This window comes from Nelusetta ayraudi, unplaced genomic scaffold (genome assembly GCF_046127955.1).
Source record: "Nelusetta ayraudi isolate G7.1 ecotype Tasmania unplaced genomic scaffold, CSIRO-AGI_Nayr_v1 ptg000060l, whole genome shotgun sequence".
NCBI lineage: Eukaryota > Metazoa > Chordata > Actinopteri > Tetraodontiformes > Monacanthidae > Nelusetta > Nelusetta ayraudi.
Window position 1 is genome coordinate 3,136,774 of NW_027466110.1, and position 21,884 is coordinate 3,158,657.

Sequence of the window (21,884 nt, forward strand, 5' to 3'; positions counted from 1 at the left end):
TGTGTATATATATATATATATATACATATATATATATATATATATATATATATATATACATGTATATGTATATGTATATATATATATATATATATATATATATATATACATATATATATATATATATATATATATACATGTATATGTATATGTATATATATATATATATATATATATATATATATATATGGCTTGGGATGAAGTCATTAACCTAGTAGAGGTATCAGTGGGGTATTCCACGTTGAATGCAGTATTTATGTGCTGACTATACCCTTAGGTCATATATGAAATAGCTGCATAATGCCAGGCAAGGTCAGTGGATTATATTAGTCTTTTTAGTGTCAGTAATGTCCTTGTATGAGGTCAGTTTCAATATGTTAACCAGAGAGGTTGAAGATCTTCCCTGGTCAACACATGTGTTTGATGTGTTTCAAGGTCAACGCATGTGTTTTAGCTCTTCGCGGCTTGTGTATACAATGTGCATTTGAAGCACGTGTGCATTTGTGTCTCTCAGTGACAGCTGTTACTGATTTACATTTTTGTGCCTTTTTGAAAGCCCAGGAGGTGGACAGACAGGGGTGCAGACGCTCGCAGACATACAGGGGGCTTAAATGTAGTATTTCTGAAAAGTTGCTTACGCACCAAGCGGTAATTGTGTGTTTATTTTTTAACCTCTGTAAATAAAAAAAAGTGTGATAACTGTCCTTAACTTTGTATCATTTGAAAGGCTAGCTGTGACAGCTAAAACGGCACCAGTAGCTGCTACAGTCTTTTCAAATTTAAAAATATCTCCCAAAGGACCATAAAGTCTCATATGAGGCTCATTTCAGATGTGATCTTTATGGAAAAAGCAGCAAACTAAGGTCACTCACAAACCAGATCGCTTTGGAGTGCCAACCACATACATTCTAATCTAAGCCAGGACTGTCTTGCTGGCCTTTGACGTTCTCCCACTGAGAGGCAACAGTGGTAACCAGTGAGACCTTCACCTCCCAACTCATCCTCTTAAAATTAATTACAGCCTCTTTATAATCATCTTTTAATTACTATGCTGAATAATTTTCTTATGGCTATCTCACCAACTTGGCACGCTGGTAATCTCGTCCAGTGCGTCCACGAACTTCCTGTAGACTTTAAACACAACCGGTTAATGTTTTACTCTTATTTAAATAGCAGAGTTCCTCAGAAGCAAATGTAAAACTGAGCGTCACTAAAGAAGTTTTATTTCTTTTTATTTATACATTGTCTTCTACTCCGGATGTTCCTGAACACCTACTATCTTTGGCTTAATCAGCATAGGTCGCAGGATTCAATGTCTGATGAGATGATTATTGTTAATCAGTGTGCAGTTAAATCTGTTGCTAGACAGTGGTAAAACACTAAGAGTGGCAAAGCAAGACAACTGTTGTTTGCCACGTGGAAAACACAAGTCAAAATTAAGTCAAAATGTTTATTTACCCTCTATTGTGAACTTTTTAAAATGTCCTGTATGTAAACCAGTCAATTAATGGTTAGCCTAGTTTCTAACCTACGCATAACAAGATAGTATTCAAATTATGCATGACTAATTATGTGTATTTTAATAGCGTGACAATGTCAGTTTTAAGCAGTTTTCAGTGCCATTTTTATTTTTTACTGTCACTGCTGAGTAGCCAGATTCAATCATCACTCAGGTGAGAGCTTTTCCAGGATGGTTCCCATGACGTTGTAATGCGTAGATCAGACATGTTATCCTCTTTTAATTTCACGCTGAGCCTTTTGGCTCTTCCTTCTTATGAAGAAAGAGTCCTGCTGTTCCTCCATATGGAATTTTCTAACTTGGGAAAAAGTAAATAAATACAAGAGGCCTAAGAGTGATTATCCACCTATTGTTAATTTTTCTTATCTTTTTTTTTTGGTTGTACTACATGCTCCAACATGATCAATGTCATAATTCTGAGAACAATATTTCATCTCCCAGTGAATAGTTTGACAGTTTGGAAAAAGCTTTTTATTCCAAAGGTGAAAACCCGTATTAGTGTATAAGAACTTAAGAAAGTAAGTTTACTACTGTAGTACTGCTGAAGCATTTGTGACTTTCCTTGGCTAATTAAAAAAAAAAAAAAAAAATCCAGACTCTTAAGGCAGCAGCCACTGTGAAGACCCTGGTGAGTCACAACAGAGTTTGCGTTGCTGAATGTAAATGATATTTAAAACCATATATCTGACGAAATTGCCAGCCAAATGTCTTATGTCTGCAAATTTGCGTATGGTTTCGTCTTTTGGGATTTCTAAACAGACTACAGAAGACTGTCTGCATTGGACAGTGGACACGGCATTAATTTTGTCGCTGTAAGCGAGAAAGAAGCTTCAGCAGCATTGTCTATTACTAGAAGATGGCTGTAGTATTACATTAACTCGTCATGCTTGGTTGTTGTGCCCTGGTTAGCCATGCGTGCTGGAACATATTTTCCGTTAGCCGCTCAATGATTTATGACGGCTGCTATACATGGTCATCAGGGTGGAGGGTTCTGCAGGAAATGCTTCAGTTGAACTGGTAGACGAGTTACATAAGAACCTCTATTCTTCTCTTATTTCCCCTTTACTGGAGTTAGTGTGAATAACAAACCATGTTTACAATGGCTGACACTGAGAGTGTTCTATCCTTCATACCCCCTACACTTCCTCCCTCAAGTGTTTGTTCGCTTAACTTCCCATTGTTTGCCGACTGCTTGATCTCCCCGTCCATGCCAGACTGTTTTCCTGCTTTCAGCAAACAGCACAACAGGAGAATGGACAGTTATGGAGTGCGGGCTAGGCATTGTATACCATTCAGCCACTTCTGGACAAGGTTTTATTGACAAAGTTGAAGGTCGTTCCGTTGGGGAGAATTGCAGCGGTGCACGGACTCAGGGTCAGGTGTGGAAAAGAGCTTCTTCTCATCGAAAGAGCCGTTGGAGAAAGGTGGAAGTGCACGTCAACCAGCAGGAGCGACCTGGAATAGGATGGAGGAAACTGGTCTGAGCTGAGGGCTGCTCTCTCTATTGTGTGTCACCTCACGCAGGACAAAAGATTGTTCTTACTCGCCAACTGCCAATTGACGTGAGACGCTCTCCTGCCAGAGGCAATCGGGTCAAACAATCGCGTTTCCTTTCTATAAATAGGCGTCTTCTCAGATGGCCCAGCCAGACGGCCCCATTAACCACATGTCACATCAGCATTGTGCAGGTGAGCTTCCGTTATTCCTCGCAGCCTGTGTGGACCTGAACTCCATCAGACGAGGTCTGACCTGGAAGAGGCGTACGTGTTGATACCTCGAGCAAACTCGGCAAACACCCCCCCCCGGTGTCCAATTTTGCTCCTTTGTAAGGGGGGCTTGCCTCAGCATTGTGCTTCTCTTTTGTATGGTTATCGTCCATCCGTTTGAAGGTGACACACTGAGGTGATGGATCTGACATATGCCCAGTGTAATAACACCAGCAGCAGGGAGGCGTCCTTACTGCTCAGAGTTATCCCCCCCCACCCCCCTCCCAAAAAGGTATTTTTTTTTTTTACTCAACATAAAGTCTCCACACCTTCCCTGCAACTGCTTTCTGTTTCCCCGGGGCCTTCCGACAGCTCTTGGGGTGTTGTGCGGCGAACAAATGTGGACGTCGAGGGTCTACTTTTGTCTTCTCGGCCAGTGTGCGTCCACAAAGACCGGCGGCGAGCCAGTGTGGGACTTTGGCCGCTCTGTTTTAATATTGGGAGGCCCCTTCTTAAGGGGGCCGTGCTTTGAGGCTGATATCCAAACACGGCTTAGGAGGAGGACCAAGATGGACCCGACTCTGAGAGCTTGTGGAATCTTGATTCCAGCCTTTGCCGCATGCCATGCAGTCCATTCCTCTCAACTTAAAGCAGACTTTCAGATAAAGGTCACCGTTAAATCCGTGCCTCGGCGTAAAGCCTAACTGCGTTTGAAGATGATGAAGTCGAAGTCCCGTGGTCTCACATTTACCACTGGTAACTACCGCGTGAGGCTTTGTCATTGTAATCGCACGTCGTGCTGATGTTGTTATTCTCTTCAATAATGTATGTACAATTAAAGGGATGATATGAAATTCCCAATCTGTGTAAAGGCCTGAATGAGTTTACCTTGGTTTAGAAGTTTTTGTAAATAGATGTTTGTATACTGTGGCTGTGATGTTATCACGGCCCTGTGGAAAGCTTTGTAGTAAAACACATTTTGGCCCCTTAATGAATATTTTTCTCACTGGAAGTTGCTTTGGAAGGTAAAGATTAACCAAAGCTGGATTTTGTGACTTAGTCAACTTTGAAGTAGGTCATACATTATGTCTAAATCTAAAATGCAGATATGTTCGGTTCCTTAAGAGGAAAAAAACAAAGCTTGGGGATGAATTGGTTTAACCCATGCATACCTTGGTGTACGAGTGGTTTGTAATTGTGGATGAAGAGGTCAGGTCTGACAGTGTACATGCTAACCGTGTGTGTAAAGTGGCTGTGACCAGCAAGGAGGGAGTTCTGGGGGGGCATTATTGAGTTTCAACAGGGCGTTTCTCATTTCCTCTCTGTTAACGTGAGCGATGTTTATTGTCACAGTGGGGATGAGCGGCGAGCTCCCACACAGCGGTCGCCACTTTCCTGTCGTACACGGTGTCCTTCACTATGCTGCTATCTATAGATATTCTAGAGAGAAGAGAAGAGGAGCATTTTAGGGGGTTGTCGATACACTGCTCGTGTTTGGCATGGCGGAGCGCAGTGTTACATTTAAGGATGCAGTGACAAACTGACATGTAAATGATGACTATTGCTTGACTTGCAGAAGGTGTATTGAAAGTGCTCAAATCAATACGCCGGTTATCGTTATTATGGAAAATAGCGACGCATTATTACAACAGTGTGTTTGCTTGACTGCAAAACTGTGATCACAATGAGTATTTTATTTTGTTGTTATGGTGTGCAGGCCTATTGGAAAGGTGCAGGCTCCAGGTACAGTCAAGGTTGTTTCAACACCGAATGCGCTTGGTCATTCAGTCCTGATAGTTTTATTTGTTGCATTTTTAATTTACCCCAAAACCTACATTATTTACTATTTACGACTTCAGAATAATAACTGTATCCGCTCTGTAAGGATCCTGGTACAAACAGGAGAACTGACGAATGTGTCAGGATTGCTGTGTGTGTGTGTGTGCGTGTGAGATTTCCCTACAGAACACACGCAAGAGTGACACGCTATCTTGTCAAGCGTACACTCCAGCTGCTGTTTGTTTGCGTGGAACAAATCCACGTCATTTTTTTCCCCCGTTTCTTTTCATTTGTTTTTTTTTTATTTTACCAGTCAAGGCTGAGTTAAGATGAAGACGCTCGTCTGGGATTTGCTCTTCCACCTCCAATAACTAATTCAGTGTAGGCTGGGCCTCAGAGAGTGTTTCATTTGACACTGTCTGAGGATGAAAAAGAGCAGATCGATTTTATCTCTCGCCGCTGCAGTAAAGGGAAGCTGGTTATTTAAAGCTTTGGGTTTTTTGGGGTTGAGAGGGCAGTCCGCGGACTCTTGTGTTTTGTTTGCAGAAGGCAGACATACCCTTATTTGGTAGAAACTATTTTGTTCTTTTCATTGGAAAAATGACTCTGCCGGTATATTTACATGGAGGTGCCCTGAAGCAGTCTGCACGTGTTTACTGAGGTTTAGAAAGGCCAAATCCCACACAGATAGCTGCTTTAATAGTTTTACCTTTCGTCCAAACCGCACGTGAGCCCAAATAATTCCCAAGTAAACGTGCACATTTTGCCGGCCCAAGCCCCCCGGACCTTGAGTCTATGTTATACCGTTTAACTCTTAGGTTTCAAAATGCACACGGGTCTGGGAACACCCATGGGAAGCAGTCGCAAAAAAGCAGAGTTCAGCCTCCCAGCATCAATAATATGTGGAATTCAGGGCTTTCCGCGTGTGTTTTCCTGCATAACAAGATAGCAGAACTTGTCCCTTTCTGTTTAAATATTAGAGCATTCTTTCCATGTGCCCCGCCACTGATGACCTAACGGACTGAGAGTGCTGTGGGAAAAATCCCAGGCAGGTGCCAGCTAAGCAGCATGAAATGCGGATATAAGCCACACTTTTTTGGGAATTTTGCTGACTTTACTGAATTTTACAGACTGTTTGTTTTGGAGGTCCTTTGTTTAGAAGTTTTGACTCCTGTATTTGCCAGAAAATAATGCTTTTATTTTGTTGGGTAATTAACGTGAGATTGCATGTTTATTGGTCTGACTCATGAATGTTTTTTGTTTTTTCCCCCCAAGGGGTGTGACGCCTACCAATACAACAATCTTGCCATGTTTAAGGCAGTGCTGAAGAAGAACAGAGATGGAGGCAAGGGGAGCAAAAAGGACTCAGGTATGTGGAAGGTGTGGGGTTGAAAACAGGATGTTAGTTTGATTGAACCAAAACTCAACAGTAGCTGCGTTTCCATTACCCCTAGAATTGCGCAACACGTATATGTAAACTCTCCAATATGGCCTAAAGGTTTTGACGCTCTCATGAGGTGTCTGTTATAAATGCCTGTTTTTAATACCAACATGAATACTGAAGTGATTTTAAATAAAGCTTTAGTCTGTCCAGGGCAAAGTTAAGATGAAAGCTCAATAGCCATGCCGAAAGTTAAGTGTGCACCTTTCAAACATCCCTTCGTCGGGACCATCCACACAGCAGTTGTTAATGGCTTGACCCGACCACCCTGCCAATGTTTTCTCTGAAGACCGCTGTGCGCCTCTCAGTAATCGCCGCTATTGTAAATACCTGCAGTGAGAGTGGGCAGAACTGTTTGCATACACACGGGTCAACATAGTTGAACTTGAACAGTGTTACTGTTCAAGTAAGCTGTTGGTGTTAGCTTAAACTAACTTTTCTTTATATGTGTATTTCGCAGTTTTAGCAACTGACTGCGGCGTAGAGATCAAAAGAATCCATTTACTTTGCGCTGCTTACTTTTGTTGCCACCTCCATTACATCAGCGGAAAATTGCACGAGAAGTGACTCATTGCATCCATTAGGAAGCTTATAATTATTTTTGGTACGACTTTCATGTCGCAGTTGGCATTCGTAACTGCAGGAGACTGATAAAACTTTTAAAGACTTGTAAAAGACTGGTGTGCGGCCACTTCTCACATCTAAAGACGGGGTTTGTAGTGAGTAAGTCTCAGATATTCTAGCCACAGGCCTCCGCAGATTAGAAATCCTCAGTGAGTTTACAAAAAAAACATCAGACTCATTTTAAGTGAACATGGTGACATTGAAAACGTTTGCTATGGTCCTTCAGAGTCACCTGAAGTTTCTCAAGTGTTGCTTTCCGCTGCTTGATGTAATTGATATGCTGTTTGAAATCCCCAACTGTCATGTAACATTAGCTTCCAGGACAGTAACAAACTACACAGTTGCTGGTTACACTTACCACTAAATATAGCCACCATTATTTTTGTCCATTTCCATGAATCAGAACTTCAAGTTTTTCCACCTTCTCACCGTTGTTTTTAGTAGTTTGCAACTTCAGGTTTTCTCCTGTTCATTCACTGAACCATGTAATGTACACAAGTGTTAAGACAGAAGATAATCTCATGATAATGTCAAAATAAGTAAAAAGACAGTCTTGAAACCATCCTGGTTAAGGTGCAAGAACACCACATTCCAAGTAACTGAGATAAAAAAAAAAAAAAAAAAAAACAAGAACAAAACTCCTTGGTCGAAGAAAACTTGTCCAAGACTTTAAAATAATTCAGAAAGCTCAGAAGTGTAAGGCCAGCATAAGTATGACCGTACACAAAATCACACACTTGCAGTAATAGTACGGTTCCTAAGGTTGTCTGCGGAGCTAGAAAGGGGAAAAAAAAAGAAGTGTAATTGGTGGCCTCATGCACTCTGTGCCACTGGGGATTTTGAATTTTGATTGTAAAGGCAACCTGCTATTGTGTCATTACAGGTGTTTTGCCTTTGCAAACCTATTTCCAGCGTGACCAAACATGAGTCACAGTGAAGGAAACGCCGCTGAAACACTCGCCTCTTGTTCCTCTTGTTCTCCCCCCCCACCTCGGATGATCTCTTTTATGCTTATTTTGCAATTACCAGCCTAGACTTGAGCTGCCTCCTCAGAACTGGTTTTAACAGGCAGCCGTGTTCAAACAGCCACTGTATACAGTCGTCTCCTCAGCTGCCGTATCCGTCTTTGTCTGATTGTGTCACTCAACGGCGTTTGCCGAAATTAAAGGGGAAAGAATCGCGCCTTGTTTTAGGTATTTATCACTCCAACCGCTTTTCCACTCGGCAGCGCTGCTCTGAAGCCGGTGCTGGCCCAGCCCCGTGTGAATCACTGCGATAACTCCTTGACTCTCCCGCTACCCAGATACCAACTCACTCGGTGGTGTGCACGGGAAGGCTTGGGAGTTTTACGGCGGGATCCAGCTCCTTTATCCCGGCTTTTACTCACCCAGTTGGACCCCATTCATCATGCCAAATTAGCCCTGTCCCCCCTTTTCTCATGCTGGCACAATAAAACGCGGCCTCTCCTTTCTGCTGTTTAGGGCTCTCAAGACAGATGAGGGGTCAATGAAAGACGACCACAACAAGCCGCGGTCTCTCTAACCCACCTCTTGTTCCCGCATGGGCCACGGTGCTCTGCCTTATATCTGGCTTTGTGCTCCGCAAGGGCATAAGATAGTTTGAAGGTGAGCGCTATTTGCCTGATTGTTTGCCATGAGCCGTAATTGCCTTTCAATCGTGGAGAATTATTCTTACGTTAAGTTCGTAATGAGCTGCTCGTTCCCGCCGGTGGCGTTTGGTGCGTCATATTTTTCCCCATCAGCAATCAAATTGTTCTTAATATGTCAGTTGCGAGCGCTGAATAACAATGAGGTGTGGAATCGCACAAGAAGCAAACGCGGCTAAAGCTTAGTCAAGAGTTTGCTTTTGACCTTCAGGAGCCTGCACAGGGTCATATTAGGGCATCGGTGACGGCGCCGGCTTTGTCAGTGTTAACACACTGACCTTCATATATTTTACGGCCGCCGATGTCATGAATCGGACTATGGCGTGTTAAACATTAACGGCACCCTCAGCAGGGCTTGACTGCGATAAGATTATTACAGTAATTGTTTTGCTGAGGAGTTCAAATGGGGATATTCGTCGTCTTGTTATTGCCGTTGTTATGGCAACGTCGGGAAGGTAAATGTTTTGATTCAACGGCTCACAATTCACCCAGCTGCATTCTTTCATGTCAGACTGCCATGAAATAGAAGTCGGAGGCAGAAGAGACGGTAATAATGGCTCAGCTGCCAGACATCCCACTGGTGTGTCGCTTGTGACATGGCCGCTGTGCACTGGAGTGGAACTTTAAAGCAGTCAAGGAAACTTTGGCCCCTCGTGCCAGATACCACTACAGTCATTAGGTCTCCTCTGGGATCTCCCCATTGCCAGGACCACAAAAAACACACAGTTTGCTAATTTCGTCTTTTCCATGGTGCGCCGCTCCTCCTCGATCGTTCCTTCCTTCCTCCTCCTCCTCCTCCTCCTCCTCCGCCCGCTTGCTCGCTCGCCCCTTCAGGACTCGCTGGTCTCCGAGGAATCTCTTTGGGAAGCCGTCTTTTTTTTTTTTTTTTTTTTTTTTAAGAGTCTGCCAATCTGGAAGTGGGATGCCGTTTTGCTGTGGCTTGTTGTTGCCTTTGATGTCGCGACCCAGGAATTATTGTATTTTTAGGGATCAGACTGTATTTCCAGCGCAGTTTCCTCCTCCGCTTCGCTAGTAATTGCCGTCGTTGGCGCAAGATGTAGTTCGCATCAGCTTCTGGTTTGCGGTCGATTAAAAAAAAAAAAAAAAGAAGCAAGATCTTTCTAAATTGTCAGGATTGCTCTGAATTATTGGAAGTTTGTCTGAATTCAAGGTAATGTATGCCTACATGAAATATAGAGGGAAGATAACTAGACTGTAGGCGTTGTATGGTTTTTGAGCACCTCAATGAATGAACAGAAAGCAGCAAATATCTATTGTAAAAATATCATTATCTGTTGGTCTGTTTTCCTTCTTTTGTCTGACTTCAAATGCAAGAAGTTCAGACGTTCAGGCCAGATTTTCTGGTGACGTCGGTTCTCGGTGCAGTTTCTCCCCTTTGCCCTACTTAGCCTGCAGCCAAGCGTTTTACTGACCCATTTATGTTCCCTCTGCTTGCCAGCTACCGGAAATTAATCAAACAATAATAATAACAATGACTTAATTGTCCGATTGTTAATATGTGTGATCCTTTTATATCCAAGATGCTGGGAAAATAATAAAAGCCATCGTCTCAAAACACAGGACAAACAATGTGACTCTTTTCTTTGAAGACGGCTTCAGTTCACCTGGGTGTGTCCTCCTGTGCACATGCTCACGTTGTGCAATGAGTTAAAAATAGTTCTTATTTTATTTTCATATAAAGAGGAGTCTGCCAGTGGTTCCCACTCCTGGGCTGAGCTGAGCTGAGCTGAGCTGAGCTGAGCTGAGCTGGGCCGGGCTGGGCTGAGCTGGGCTGGGCTGAGCTGAGCAGACTGATCTTTACAGTGGCCTGGCGAGGGCGAGCTGGACTGTACCAGGCAGCTGCCAGACAGTCGTCTGTCTGCCGCGGGTGACACACTGTTAATCACACAGCACGCGCTGCTGTGCACCCTTTGAGCAGGACGGGAGTTTCAGCTGTTCATTACCTCACTCCACCACCAACTCACACACACACACACACACACACACACAGTGATACGTAGCGCACCCAACAAACACGAGCGTCACCAGTTGTCAGTGTCTTTCTCAATGCGTTGGACAGCAAGGAGGCAGAAGTCAATCATGCACCTGGCTAAGTAGGGGGTGAGTAGGGGTGAGTGGGGGGTGGGGGGACTTTTACCCTCACGGAGGCTCCCGCCCTGCCTCAACCTGTATAGCGGCTGGCTCTTCTTCAAAAGTCACAGAAGCTGCATTCAAAGAAGTGTTTTAAAGCTGCGCACCTGAGCCGGGATCCATCAGCGCTGGGGCCCAGCCAGGGTTCGTCCTCTTCCCTTCACTCTAGTTCAGCTGTGTATGTATTGTGGTTGCTTCTTGACTCATGGCATGTATGTATTGTTGTATCTGGGCGTTGGAGACAAGTTGCCCCCCCCCCCTCGCCCCTCTCTCAGATGAAACGCGTGTGTGTGTGTGCGCACGCGCACGAGCGTGCATGTGAACCGGCACATTAGCGCTGCGGTCTGTTGCCTCAGCTGTGTCGGTGTGACTCGCTGACTCTGCAGTTTCTCGGCTGTTTTGACATGAAACACTGATTTGTTGCTGAGGGTCACACACAACAGGAAATTGGTTACAAAGCAAGCATTTTGTTTGTTTGGAGGATTTCATACGCATCTTGTAATTTTGAGGCACCGCAAGAGGATCCGGATGGTGAACGCCTTATGCTGCATTTTCCCCAGAGCGTGAACTCGATCGTTTTCCGATAATTTGGGCTTAGAGAGCGTAATGCTGCTTTTGTGAAGTGCGTTGCCTTAAAAGACATCTAACGTATTCCAGGATTACTACCATGTGTCTGTGTTGATTGTGGTTATGTTGGGTCAAAGAAGTGCATCTAACAATGCTGGCGTTGCATCTTATAAGAACTAAATACAGTGTTTGCCCGTGTTATTTGTTCATTATTGTAATAATCCATTTAGTGTTGCAGATGGCATGGCGGAGGTTCTGTCTCTGTTCTCTCGGCTCTCTTTTCCTTTTGAAATGTGCTGAGGGCCTGATGAGGAATGATAAACAGTCACCACAGGTGGCTGGAGAGTTATTTGTCAAAGCTTTTGATCCACAGTCCTCTGTTCAAATAATTGCTGTCTCCGAACAAAGAGCCTGTGTAAACAGGGTTTGTGTCCTGACCGAAATCTGTGTCAATATAAATGGTTTAAAATGCAAAATGCAAACAAAGATCAAGTCATTTACATGTAAAAAAAAAAATGCATTAGCATGTTTGCTTCTTTGTTTTATAAACCAGTGCTGGTAGAACATAGCATTGGACAGCGTTAAATATGTACATTTGGAAATATGCCTGACAAATATTGGTTAAAAATCAGTCTTTCTAAATTATATTATTTGTGTGTACACATAATAATTGTTGTGCCGGATCATCTCTTTTTTTACGATTGCGGGAAGCCAAAACAGTGATTAAAATTAAAATGTTAAATCACTAACTGACGTAATTAGAGCATTAATGCAATATGGATTTCCAATAGTGTTCTTTGGCTCTGTCCGCTGTCTAAGACACACTTATTTAGTTTGTTTAAAAATCAGTTTTACTTCAAAATTGGATTCAGCATCATTATCGTCAAAGAATGGAGACCTCCACCTCATAAAAAGCTGACAAAAGGAGAGACGCCGTTTGTTCCGTCTATGTTGGAAAAAGAATCGCTCGTCTCTTCTCTTTTGTTTTTCGACAGCTCTTCTTCAGAGCCACAACCAACGCCGACAGCCACCTCGCGCGGTGCCGAATCACCAGCGACACTCTCGCTGACATGCTGGATCCACAGTCACCCGTCAGACCTTAACAAACAGCACTCACTTCAGCGCAGGTCTGGCCAAAGGCTCCCGTGTCAAACACTCTGGTGTGTGTCTGCCTGGTTCTTCTCAGCCAACAGCTGGGTGGCAGCCTCCTCTCCAGTCATATCTACCACAGCCATTTTGAGACACGCTTCCTCCTTGTACTGCGGCTTGTGAGGGAACTTAAAAAGAAGACTCCCTCAGTTTCAAACGACCTCCCAACCCACCAGTTTAGAAATTCTCTGGTTCTCTTAGGCACAAAAGTGTCTTTATACAAAGGACGAAAGGCAGTGCGTGTTAGTTTCAGAAAGTTTGGTGGTGGCGGGTAAAACGATAATCTGAGTCTGTCTGTGACCGGCTCAAGATTGTTTTTTTCATAAAGTTGTTGCCTTGCAATTAGAATGCAACCAGTTCTGACCCAAGGCAGGACAGACAAACAAGATGCAAGCACTCGACCACAGGAAGTCTAGACCGCAGATTACACAGTGTATGTATCTGCACTGCGCAAGAAAATATAAGGCCGCACTCTCTCTCCCTCACACACACACACACACACACACACCGAGCCACTAAAGACCGAGATGGTGATCATGATATCCTCAAGGAACATTAATGATATCCTTCTATTAACCATAATAACCGGTTGTTAGAATCATGGACTCTTTCATCATTATTAGACTCCCCTCTGGAACAAACAAACAAAAAAGCTTCATACTTAAAAACAAAATCCTCTTTGAAGCTTTCCTTGTAGTTCACCACTCCAACCTTGTGGCTTTAATTAGATTAGATTTGTAGTCGCGCTCGAGCAGCAGTATTTTAGCCCGTGTCTTTTGGCCTCCCACTCGAGTCGGTCTGGTTTTCCTTGCGCAGACACGGCGGAGGAAAGAATGCACCTGATCTACAAAGCAGGCCATTGAGTGCGCAGACCTACGTGGCTATCAAAGCACCGTGCAGCCAGCAGGCAACGATTAGCAGGGCGTAGCTCAAACCACATCTTTGACTTGGACGCACACTCGCACGTGCGTGCGCATTCACACATGCGCACACAGACGGGCACGTCTACCAGGAAACCTCAGGTGTGTCCACAGCAGACACTCCCTGTCTCTCCCTCTGAAAAGCAAAACAAGGACTCGCGGGAGGCAGGGGAGGGGGGGGCAGCGAGCGTGGCTGGCCAGTGTCAAAGTTTGTTTGCGGAGACCTCTGCAAGAACCAGAGCCAACCAGTAGAGTGGGTTTTTTTCCCCCAGTGGCTGATGCATGCTGGCGTTTAAAGAGCGGCGGGTCAGCTGATGGGCAATAATCAGTGCCGGCTCCCCTTGGATTTAACAAAAATGCATTCGCTTATTGATTGGAAACTTAAGTAAATGCACTTTTATCATAAATTGAAGTGTCTACAATTAACAAACTGCACATATCCAATCCAAGCATTTGGCATCTTTGCATGCAATCATGCTTTTGTTTTGTATGTATTTATTTTCTTTTATTACCCAAAAACTGCTTCAAAAGCACCTGGGCAGCAAAAAATAAATCAACATGCAGTTTGCTGAGTGACAATCATGACAATATTTTACGAATGATGAAAGGTCCCTCGCTATTGGCTTTTCACCTTGAACCATCAATTCCATGTTCTCGCTGCTATCCTTTTAAGTGAAACTTTACGCCGTCATCTTGTGGATCTGGTGAAATAAAACCAGCAGTATATAAGCTGATGGCTAAACTTGGGCCCAGTGGCTCCTGAAGGGCCATGATTGTGAAGAGAAGCCTTTCTGAAATCCCAGAACACTAGCCATCCGTCACTGCAGCTGGGGACCTCTGGGCTTCACCCCCGATAAGCTCTCATGTCGTCCACAGCAACGGGACAAGAAGACAAACAAATAGGAGAGGACTCTGTGAAAGTGATGGGCGGGGCTGGTAGGTGGGTGGTTCTCCTCAACACGGCATCACGATTTTTCTTTTTTTTTTTTTTTTTACCCCCGCCCCCATTTTTTCCCAGCTCTGCTCCGTGACAAATACTTCCTTTTGCTACTTCAAAGAGTAGGAAAAACAGTTTATCAGTGGGCATGCCGGGGTGTTTCTAGATGGTCTTTCAAGGGCCGATAGTGGCCGTCTTGGCAGTTTACTGGCTGAGGAGGTCAGCAGGCCACTGTTTTTTTTCTAATTACGACGTGACCTGCACAGGCAGACACATTCCTTCAGTTGTATTTTTTTTTTTCTTCCCATTTTGCTTCGACATCCCCCAACACTCTTTGGCGCTGGATTTGAATGTATTTTTAAGTGCACCAACTGATCTGTTAAGGCTGCTGCTGTCAGTTGTTTTCCTCATCTGTTGCCTTCCTCCGAACCCTTTCGACCCCGTGCCTGTCACAGTGTCTGACTTTTAGAAGTGTGCGCGGACGTCTTTGGAGACCACCCTTCAGCCCTGGACTCAAGGGTCCCTCCCCTCCCCCCCTCTCCTCACTCACTCCTTTTCCACTTGCGTAGTCCTCCTCTTTTCTGCCATTCCCAAGCACACAGATTCCTTTTTTTCTGCGATTGTGCCAGCGGATGAATGTCTTGCCCTCCTTCAGTTCAGGAGGGTTGGAGACAAGTTGAACTAATGACCTCAGCTCCTTTGTGCCGAGCCTTAAAAGAATTTATTGAATAGAGGACTGCGTTCCGGAAGAGTGAGCCCTTTTTCATATTTATGCATCTGTTATTTTATTTACGAAAGATTAAACATGGATGGGGCCCCTTGTCACTGGCTTGTCTATAATCTTAAAAATATGAGGCTAGATGGAATTTTTGATGCATTTTGTAATTTCTTTTGTTTTGGGGGTTAGTCCATTATTTTCTTTATCATGGAAATGACAAAGAAATGTGGTGCCTCCTAACATGGTCAGGACTTTTGATGGAGTTTTTCTGCTTTTAGTGCATCGAATGAGGCCAAGAAGAAGGATGCTTCCGTCTCACAGATTCTCCCTTCACGGTGACTTTGAAAAGCCGTTCTTGTCTGTTCTTACGAGTTTTGTCTTGTTTGCTCGTGGGATTAGGATTCGCTGAACAGCCTTTGTGCTGTGTCTCAGTCCGCTTCATGTTAGTGAACAGGCCGTTGTCCGGTGGTTGCCAATGTTCTCATGACCTCACCTGGCCCCAGCAGAAGCACTGCCTAATGACCTGTGCTAATAGCAACCCAGATCTGTTGTTCAACCCAAATCTCCACAGCAACCGCAGGCTGCATTGCAGGTTTCACCCTAAAAATAAATTCCACTTGCCAGCCACTCTTGCACCAGGAGGCTTTATCCACACGGACTCAATCTAAAGTGGGCAGTGTGACTTCATAATGCGGGGACTGACGCGTCGCATGATGACCGCAGTGTCCCCCCGAGTTTGATTCAGTCAAGGAAATGATTGATAATCGTAAGCGGAAGATGGTTGGGTCATCAATCATCCACCTGTCCCTTGCTGAGGGTGCACCAGATGTTGATGTGACAGGTAGAGGACAGTGCTGCTATTAACCCAATACAAACAGCTCAATAACCAAAAAGGAACATTAGCATTTAAACGTCCTCTCTCATTGGCCAAGTCGCAATCGTGAGGCCATTGAGAGCAAGTTCCTTTTACCGTTAAGAAGCACAATATGTCCTTTCTATTAATGCCCGTTTATTAACCAGGCTATTGGATTCCTGTCGCCAGCCTTGAAATAAAACTTTAAAGATCCTGTAGATTTATGAAAAGCTTTGCCAAATGCCACAGTGCCTGTCCCCTGCTATCTTTTTTCCCCTCCTTTTTTTTTTTTTTTATCTACCCCCGCAAACACACACACACACACACACACACACCCTCACCCTCCTACCCTCCTCTGTCAGTCTCTGTTCCCCCGGGGCCAGCGGGAGAGCCATTCCACAGCTCAGGCCACCCCTCAGAGTGTTAGCATCGGAGGTAAAGCGTTTGCATTGGAAAAGCCGACCTACTTTGCCTGAAGCGCTTTAGCTTTGTGTATAAAGCAACTAATTTGTTCTCATTATGGAGCGCATGAATTAATTTCGAGGGTTTCAAAGCAACGTGAACTGTTCACCTCCACGACAAGCTCACACTTGTCTTCTTGGGCCACCAGCATAGAAGCGAAATCCTCGACGACGAATCAATGTCACTCTGGACACTTCAAAGGTTCATGGAATCTGATTGGTGTTTGAAGTCTTAGTTCCAATTAAGAGCGAATGATTATTTTATTTGCTCACTCTTTATGTCAACTACAGACATTTTCTTCAGATTTCTCAGTATCGGTGAAATCTGGAACAGGCTCTAGTTTTGCATCTAATTAACATTGTCATTCAAAACTGTCCTTCATTATCATAGACAACTTTCAGTGCATCCCATCCCCCCACGATACGTTCCTCGGTGTCTAGCTCAATACTCTCCCTCTCCCTCCCTCCCTCCCTCCCTCGCTCCCTCTCTGTGGGTTGCTGTGTGTTAACCATGACAGCTTTTGTGAGACTGTCACCCTGGTCTCGGAAGTACACAGAGAATCTACATTGGCACTCAGTCCGGCGGGAGAGTTCTCCCTATTGGTGGGTTGTCCAACGGTCAGCATCCTTTGTGTGTGAGGAATCTGCTTCAGTTATGGCTTTTCTTCTGATCCATAACGTCAACCAGTGAGAATGATTAGCATGTGCAAACAGATTGTGTGTGGAGGAGTACTTGCTCTTAGTGCAATAGATATATTTGGAAATAGTTCTGCTCATTCAGTTATTCCGTTATACATTCACTATTTAATTGCTGGACATAAACGCAACATTGAATTTTTTCCCACCATTTTTTAATGACACCACATTGGCCTTAATTCTTCAGAATTCTCATCATTATACAATATTCTACTGCAGTGAATGGCATTTAAATGTCATTTAACAAATTCCACAAGAGGTTCTTCTCGTTTTATTGCTTTATTAGACAGTACAAGGCTTTGTCAGGCAGAGAAGAAAGTCTGAGTGCTCAGCGGGGGACTGCATACCAGCACCAGCAATGACAGATCACATTCCTTTGCACAGATCTTTTTGAAACGATTTCAAAGCATTCTTTATTCGGTGAACACCGTGGCTAGCATTAGCGGGAGCAAGAGAGAGAGAGGGGGGGAACATTCATGACTGTAAGCCGCAATTGTTGGTTTTGATTTGGCAAACTAAATAGAACAAACCAGAGAAAATGCCATCATAACTTGAAATGTTTATTTAATTTAGTGTGATTTGTGTCTGTAGGTTGCAGTTTGTCCGTCTGTGTGCTACTTCTCCAGTGCGTTCCCCACTTTTTGTAAGTTACCTATGAAAGTCTCCACCCCCCTGAGAGCAAGATATGGAAAATAGATGGATAGATTTCAGCTTCTTCCAATATTCCATGTTGAATAACCATCCATCACCATCGAATAACCATAACCATTTCACCAAAAGTGAAAGATTCACTCCGATGGACACGCTGAAAAGTTTGATTCAAAGTTGTATTTTTCCTGGATAATTCCTTGAAATAATACAGAACCTACTTTATGGACTGGGCATGTCCCTGTGGGCTCCGGGCCTTCGCTTTGATGAAGAGGAAAGTGCATGCAATGGACTGTAATCATTTTTACATCATCTTTGGGCAGCACTATATAATTAGAAAGGGTTGATTTCCTTGACCACAGCTGAGCAGAAATTGCAGGCCTGGCTCTGACCAGGACTCAGTAAAGTCACTGAAATAGCACCGCCGAGTTTTCTGCCCCTCGTGTCCCGCTGCATTAGAAAGTGTCGGTCAGATGGCAAAGCAGTCACCGTAACACACTCCACAGTCTGTTTACCAGCACTTGGCCGGCCGGCTTTTATGTGGCGCCCTTTGTTTTCAGAATCAAACACCAAAATTACAACTTTGTCGTAATCTCTTTAGCATACATCATGGCTCCAACCTGTATGTGCCGCGGCCTGCTGTGATTTGAGTAAGTAAACACTGAGCTGGAGCTGCTGCCAGCGTGAAGTTGTGTTTTTCCTGCATCTGCTTTGCGCCGCAAAGGGTTATTAGTCCCACCGAGGAGTCGTTATAACAGCTCTGTACTGACCGTAGTGGCCGCCAGGTGATTCTGCAGAGACAATTGATTTAAAAGCCATTTTAAAAGGCAGCGGAGCAGCTTGGAATATTTTTGCTCTGCATTACCTGCTGGTAAATTATTGTTTCAAAAACAAAAATGTTATTTTTGTTTTGAATGTATAGTGCATTGTAAGATTTTAAGATTATGGTGGGGACATCAGACGGTTACATGCTCCAACAGGGAGATGTTTTGGACCCTCTAATAACTGATGTTCCACTGCAGTTCTTGTTGCTCTAATGTATGTTTGGGTGTACATTTTATAGTGTAAATTATACTGTCAGTTTGTTTGGGCAATTGAAATAATACTTTAAAGGTGGGGTGAAGCAGAAGAAAGGGTGCTTGAGCCCTACTTGTGATCTGGTAAGTGGGTGCTGCTGCTGCTGCGAGAACTTGAACGACCTCATTGGCCCAAGATGGCAACAGTCACATGAGGGATAATTGGCTGCTGGTTTTTTCTGTGTAATGAATGTAAAGGACAAACGTCATTGTTGTCTGCATTGGGATCAGTCACAAACACTCGGCCTCGGCTCCGGTGCTTCTCACTCAGGTCTTATTCACCAGTGGATGCCGCCTTTGGCATCAGCAACCTTTGGCTTTTTCCCCCCTGTGTGTTTTCCGGTGTCTGAGGGAATGCAGAGGTGTCATTGGAGTGTTCCTGCTTCCTGTCTCTGGCATTTTTCTTTGTTTAAGAGCCCTTTAAAACACAGACCAGCTTTGTGTCCCCCGCAGCGAGTCAGAGGTGTGGGGTATATAGGTCTCTGTTTCCGATTAGCCCCGGCAGCCCCCAGAGCACTTCTTTCCCCCAGGAGTTGGAGCACAACGCTAATGGTGCCGTGACTCCCTTTTGGGGTTTTCAATGATTTCTGCAAACCTCTGGCTGCACACAGGCGTCAGTGCTAATCTGCTGTAGTCTGTCCAAGCAACAGGGTCCTTAAAAACAAAACCAACACTAATCGTCGTTACTGTGGTTGAGCCACATCTGCAGTTCTGATTTAGCCGGGTCCGTCGATGTCTGCTCTTTGTTATTTGCAAGGTATTACATGTTATCTTGAGGTCGCTAATTCATACATTTTAATTTGTGGCCATGATGAGTAGGCAACTTTTGATGCCACAGAAGAGATTTCTTTGCCATTAGTTTGTTCCTTGGCTCGGATTTTCTTTCCAAGCATGATGGGTTCTCAGGAAAGAAGAAGAAGAAAAAACTCTTTTCCATTTAGCTTGGTTTTTGCTGACTGAACTTGTACCCAAGGTGAATCAGTTGCAAGTTTCAGCAAGTTTATAAACTTGTTGAGATTGTAGGTACCATTTTCAGCAGACCTTGTTTTCTTTTAATGACTAGTGGTAAACCAAATGAAGCACAGTCATTGCCACTTATTATTCAGCTAACCTGCTCCGGAACAGTAGAAACATATTTTTTCCCACAGTGTTGGCTTTCTCCCTCAGGCTGTATTCTTGCAAACTTGTAGATGAGCCTTCATAAATCAGGCAGTTCCGTGGATAATTTTTCAGAGATGTCAGGAGACTTCAAGCTGTTTCGACAAGTTGAAGTCTTGCATATTGCCCCGTTCCCATCATGTACTGTATGGTTACTATATCCAGATGCACTTTACCAAATAAAACACAAAAGAGTACTTATTGAAATGGTGAGACTGTACTTCTGTCGTGACAGCACGCCCATCAGGAACTTTGTGAACACAAAACGTCCTGCCCGCGAATGAACTGTCTAAATGTTTTCCTTTTCCGACGGCCCCACGTGTGTATTTAATGATGAACTCATAGCCCGTGTTCTTTGTGAATTACACGTTATCTTGACTGAGTGTCCCGGTCAATGACGCTCTTATTTACCCCACTCAGAAATGTCCTTCCCATGCGCCCTGGTGCCATGAGAAATGCTCACCAAGCCGTGACCCCGGGGTTAGATACACATCAGCAGGCCTGGTCCCTCCTCTGTCACTCCTTTTTTTCTCTCCAACAGTATTGGTTGACAGACTTTTTTTTTTTTTTTTTTTTAATTCTGTCACACTCTGCTCTGTTAGAAGTTAGCCTCATTAACAATGTTTGTTTGTAAGTGTTATTCATTTGAGCTTGTGGTGTCTTTGGTGTAACTGGTCGACACCCTTTTGGGATGAAGCTGTGCAAACAGAGGCGTACAGCAGCCTGTGGGTGGGTGGTCACAATGTTTTTGACAGAAGGCTTCGCCCTCGACTGGATCGGCAGGCATTCTTTCACATGCGGGGAAAACTCGGTCTGCTAAGATCATGCGTCAAGTCAGCCAACTCGCATGGGACACATTTATTTTGTGAGCGGAGCGCAAACTGAGCTAATGTTTGCCAATTGCCTGACTCTTCATTAACCGCGGCTGGGTTACACAAAGCTCGGCAAATTGAAAAATTGGAAAAATTATATGAAAAAGTCAAGGGAGCGATAAATCAAAGCAGACGGGAGCGGCGGAGTCGCCGAGAGGCTGAGCGCAGCATCGCGCCGCGGAGAAAGTGCAGTGACGGACACAACGGCGGTTGCTGAGAAGGGCCAGTTCCAGTCCAATACAGAAAATCTTTGATGGTTCACTGAGGGCTCTGATCAATTGTCCTGTTTTAAAGCCATTCCTAAACCTTGTTTTCCTCAAGCAAAAGAATGCAAACACTCGTCCGGTATTTCCATTTTCTTTCAGTCACTATACAGGAAATATTAGCCGGCGCTGTTTACCCAGATCCCTCATTATCCCGACCACGTAAGCGGATTTCCCTCCAATCCTCTGGCACCTGCCGCCTTAACGGTCGCATAAATGAATCCCTTGAAGCTCTGTATAAAAAAAAAAAAAAATTAGAAAATTGAGACGCAGGCCTTGTAAACTGTTCCATCAAATAATTCCAATGCTTTTATAAAAGTGAAATTTCATCCCGGGCGGTAGCAGCTCTGTGCGGCAAACCCACGTTGTCTTGTGGTTTTTTTTTCTGCCATTGCCGATTTGGAATCGGGAAAATGTCCGGTAGACGGTTTGAGTTGAGCCACCTTTACTTTTTGCCCAGCTGTGAAAACTTGTATCCATATAGTAAAAAACACTCTGTCGGATTTTGGTTGCAGAAAATTGAACGTCAGCGTTGCAGCATTGTTCAGTGACACACACTTGACACTTGTGCTCGTTTAATCATCCGCTTTGGATTACTGGTGGCATCTCTTAGCAGTCCTGTGATGCGAGTATGTTCAAAAGTCCACAGTTTGCCTCCTTTCAAGAGCATAAATGGCACA

General features: G+C 44.2%; 1 protein-coding gene across 1 annotated transcript in view; it reads left to right on the top strand.

Annotated features, from left to right (window-relative positions):
• Positions 1-21,884, top strand: part of tanc1b (tetratricopeptide repeat, ankyrin repeat and coiled-coil containing 1b) — a 78,795-nt gene that overhangs the window by 2,740 nt on the left and 54,171 nt on the right. The window contains exon 2 of the mRNA XM_076039699.1: positions 6,280-6,373. Coding sequence (XP_075895814.1) covers positions 6,313-6,373 — 61 coding nt within the window. The 5' untranslated portion in view covers positions 6,280-6,312. The remainder of the gene's footprint in view (positions 1-6,279; positions 6,374-21,884) is intronic.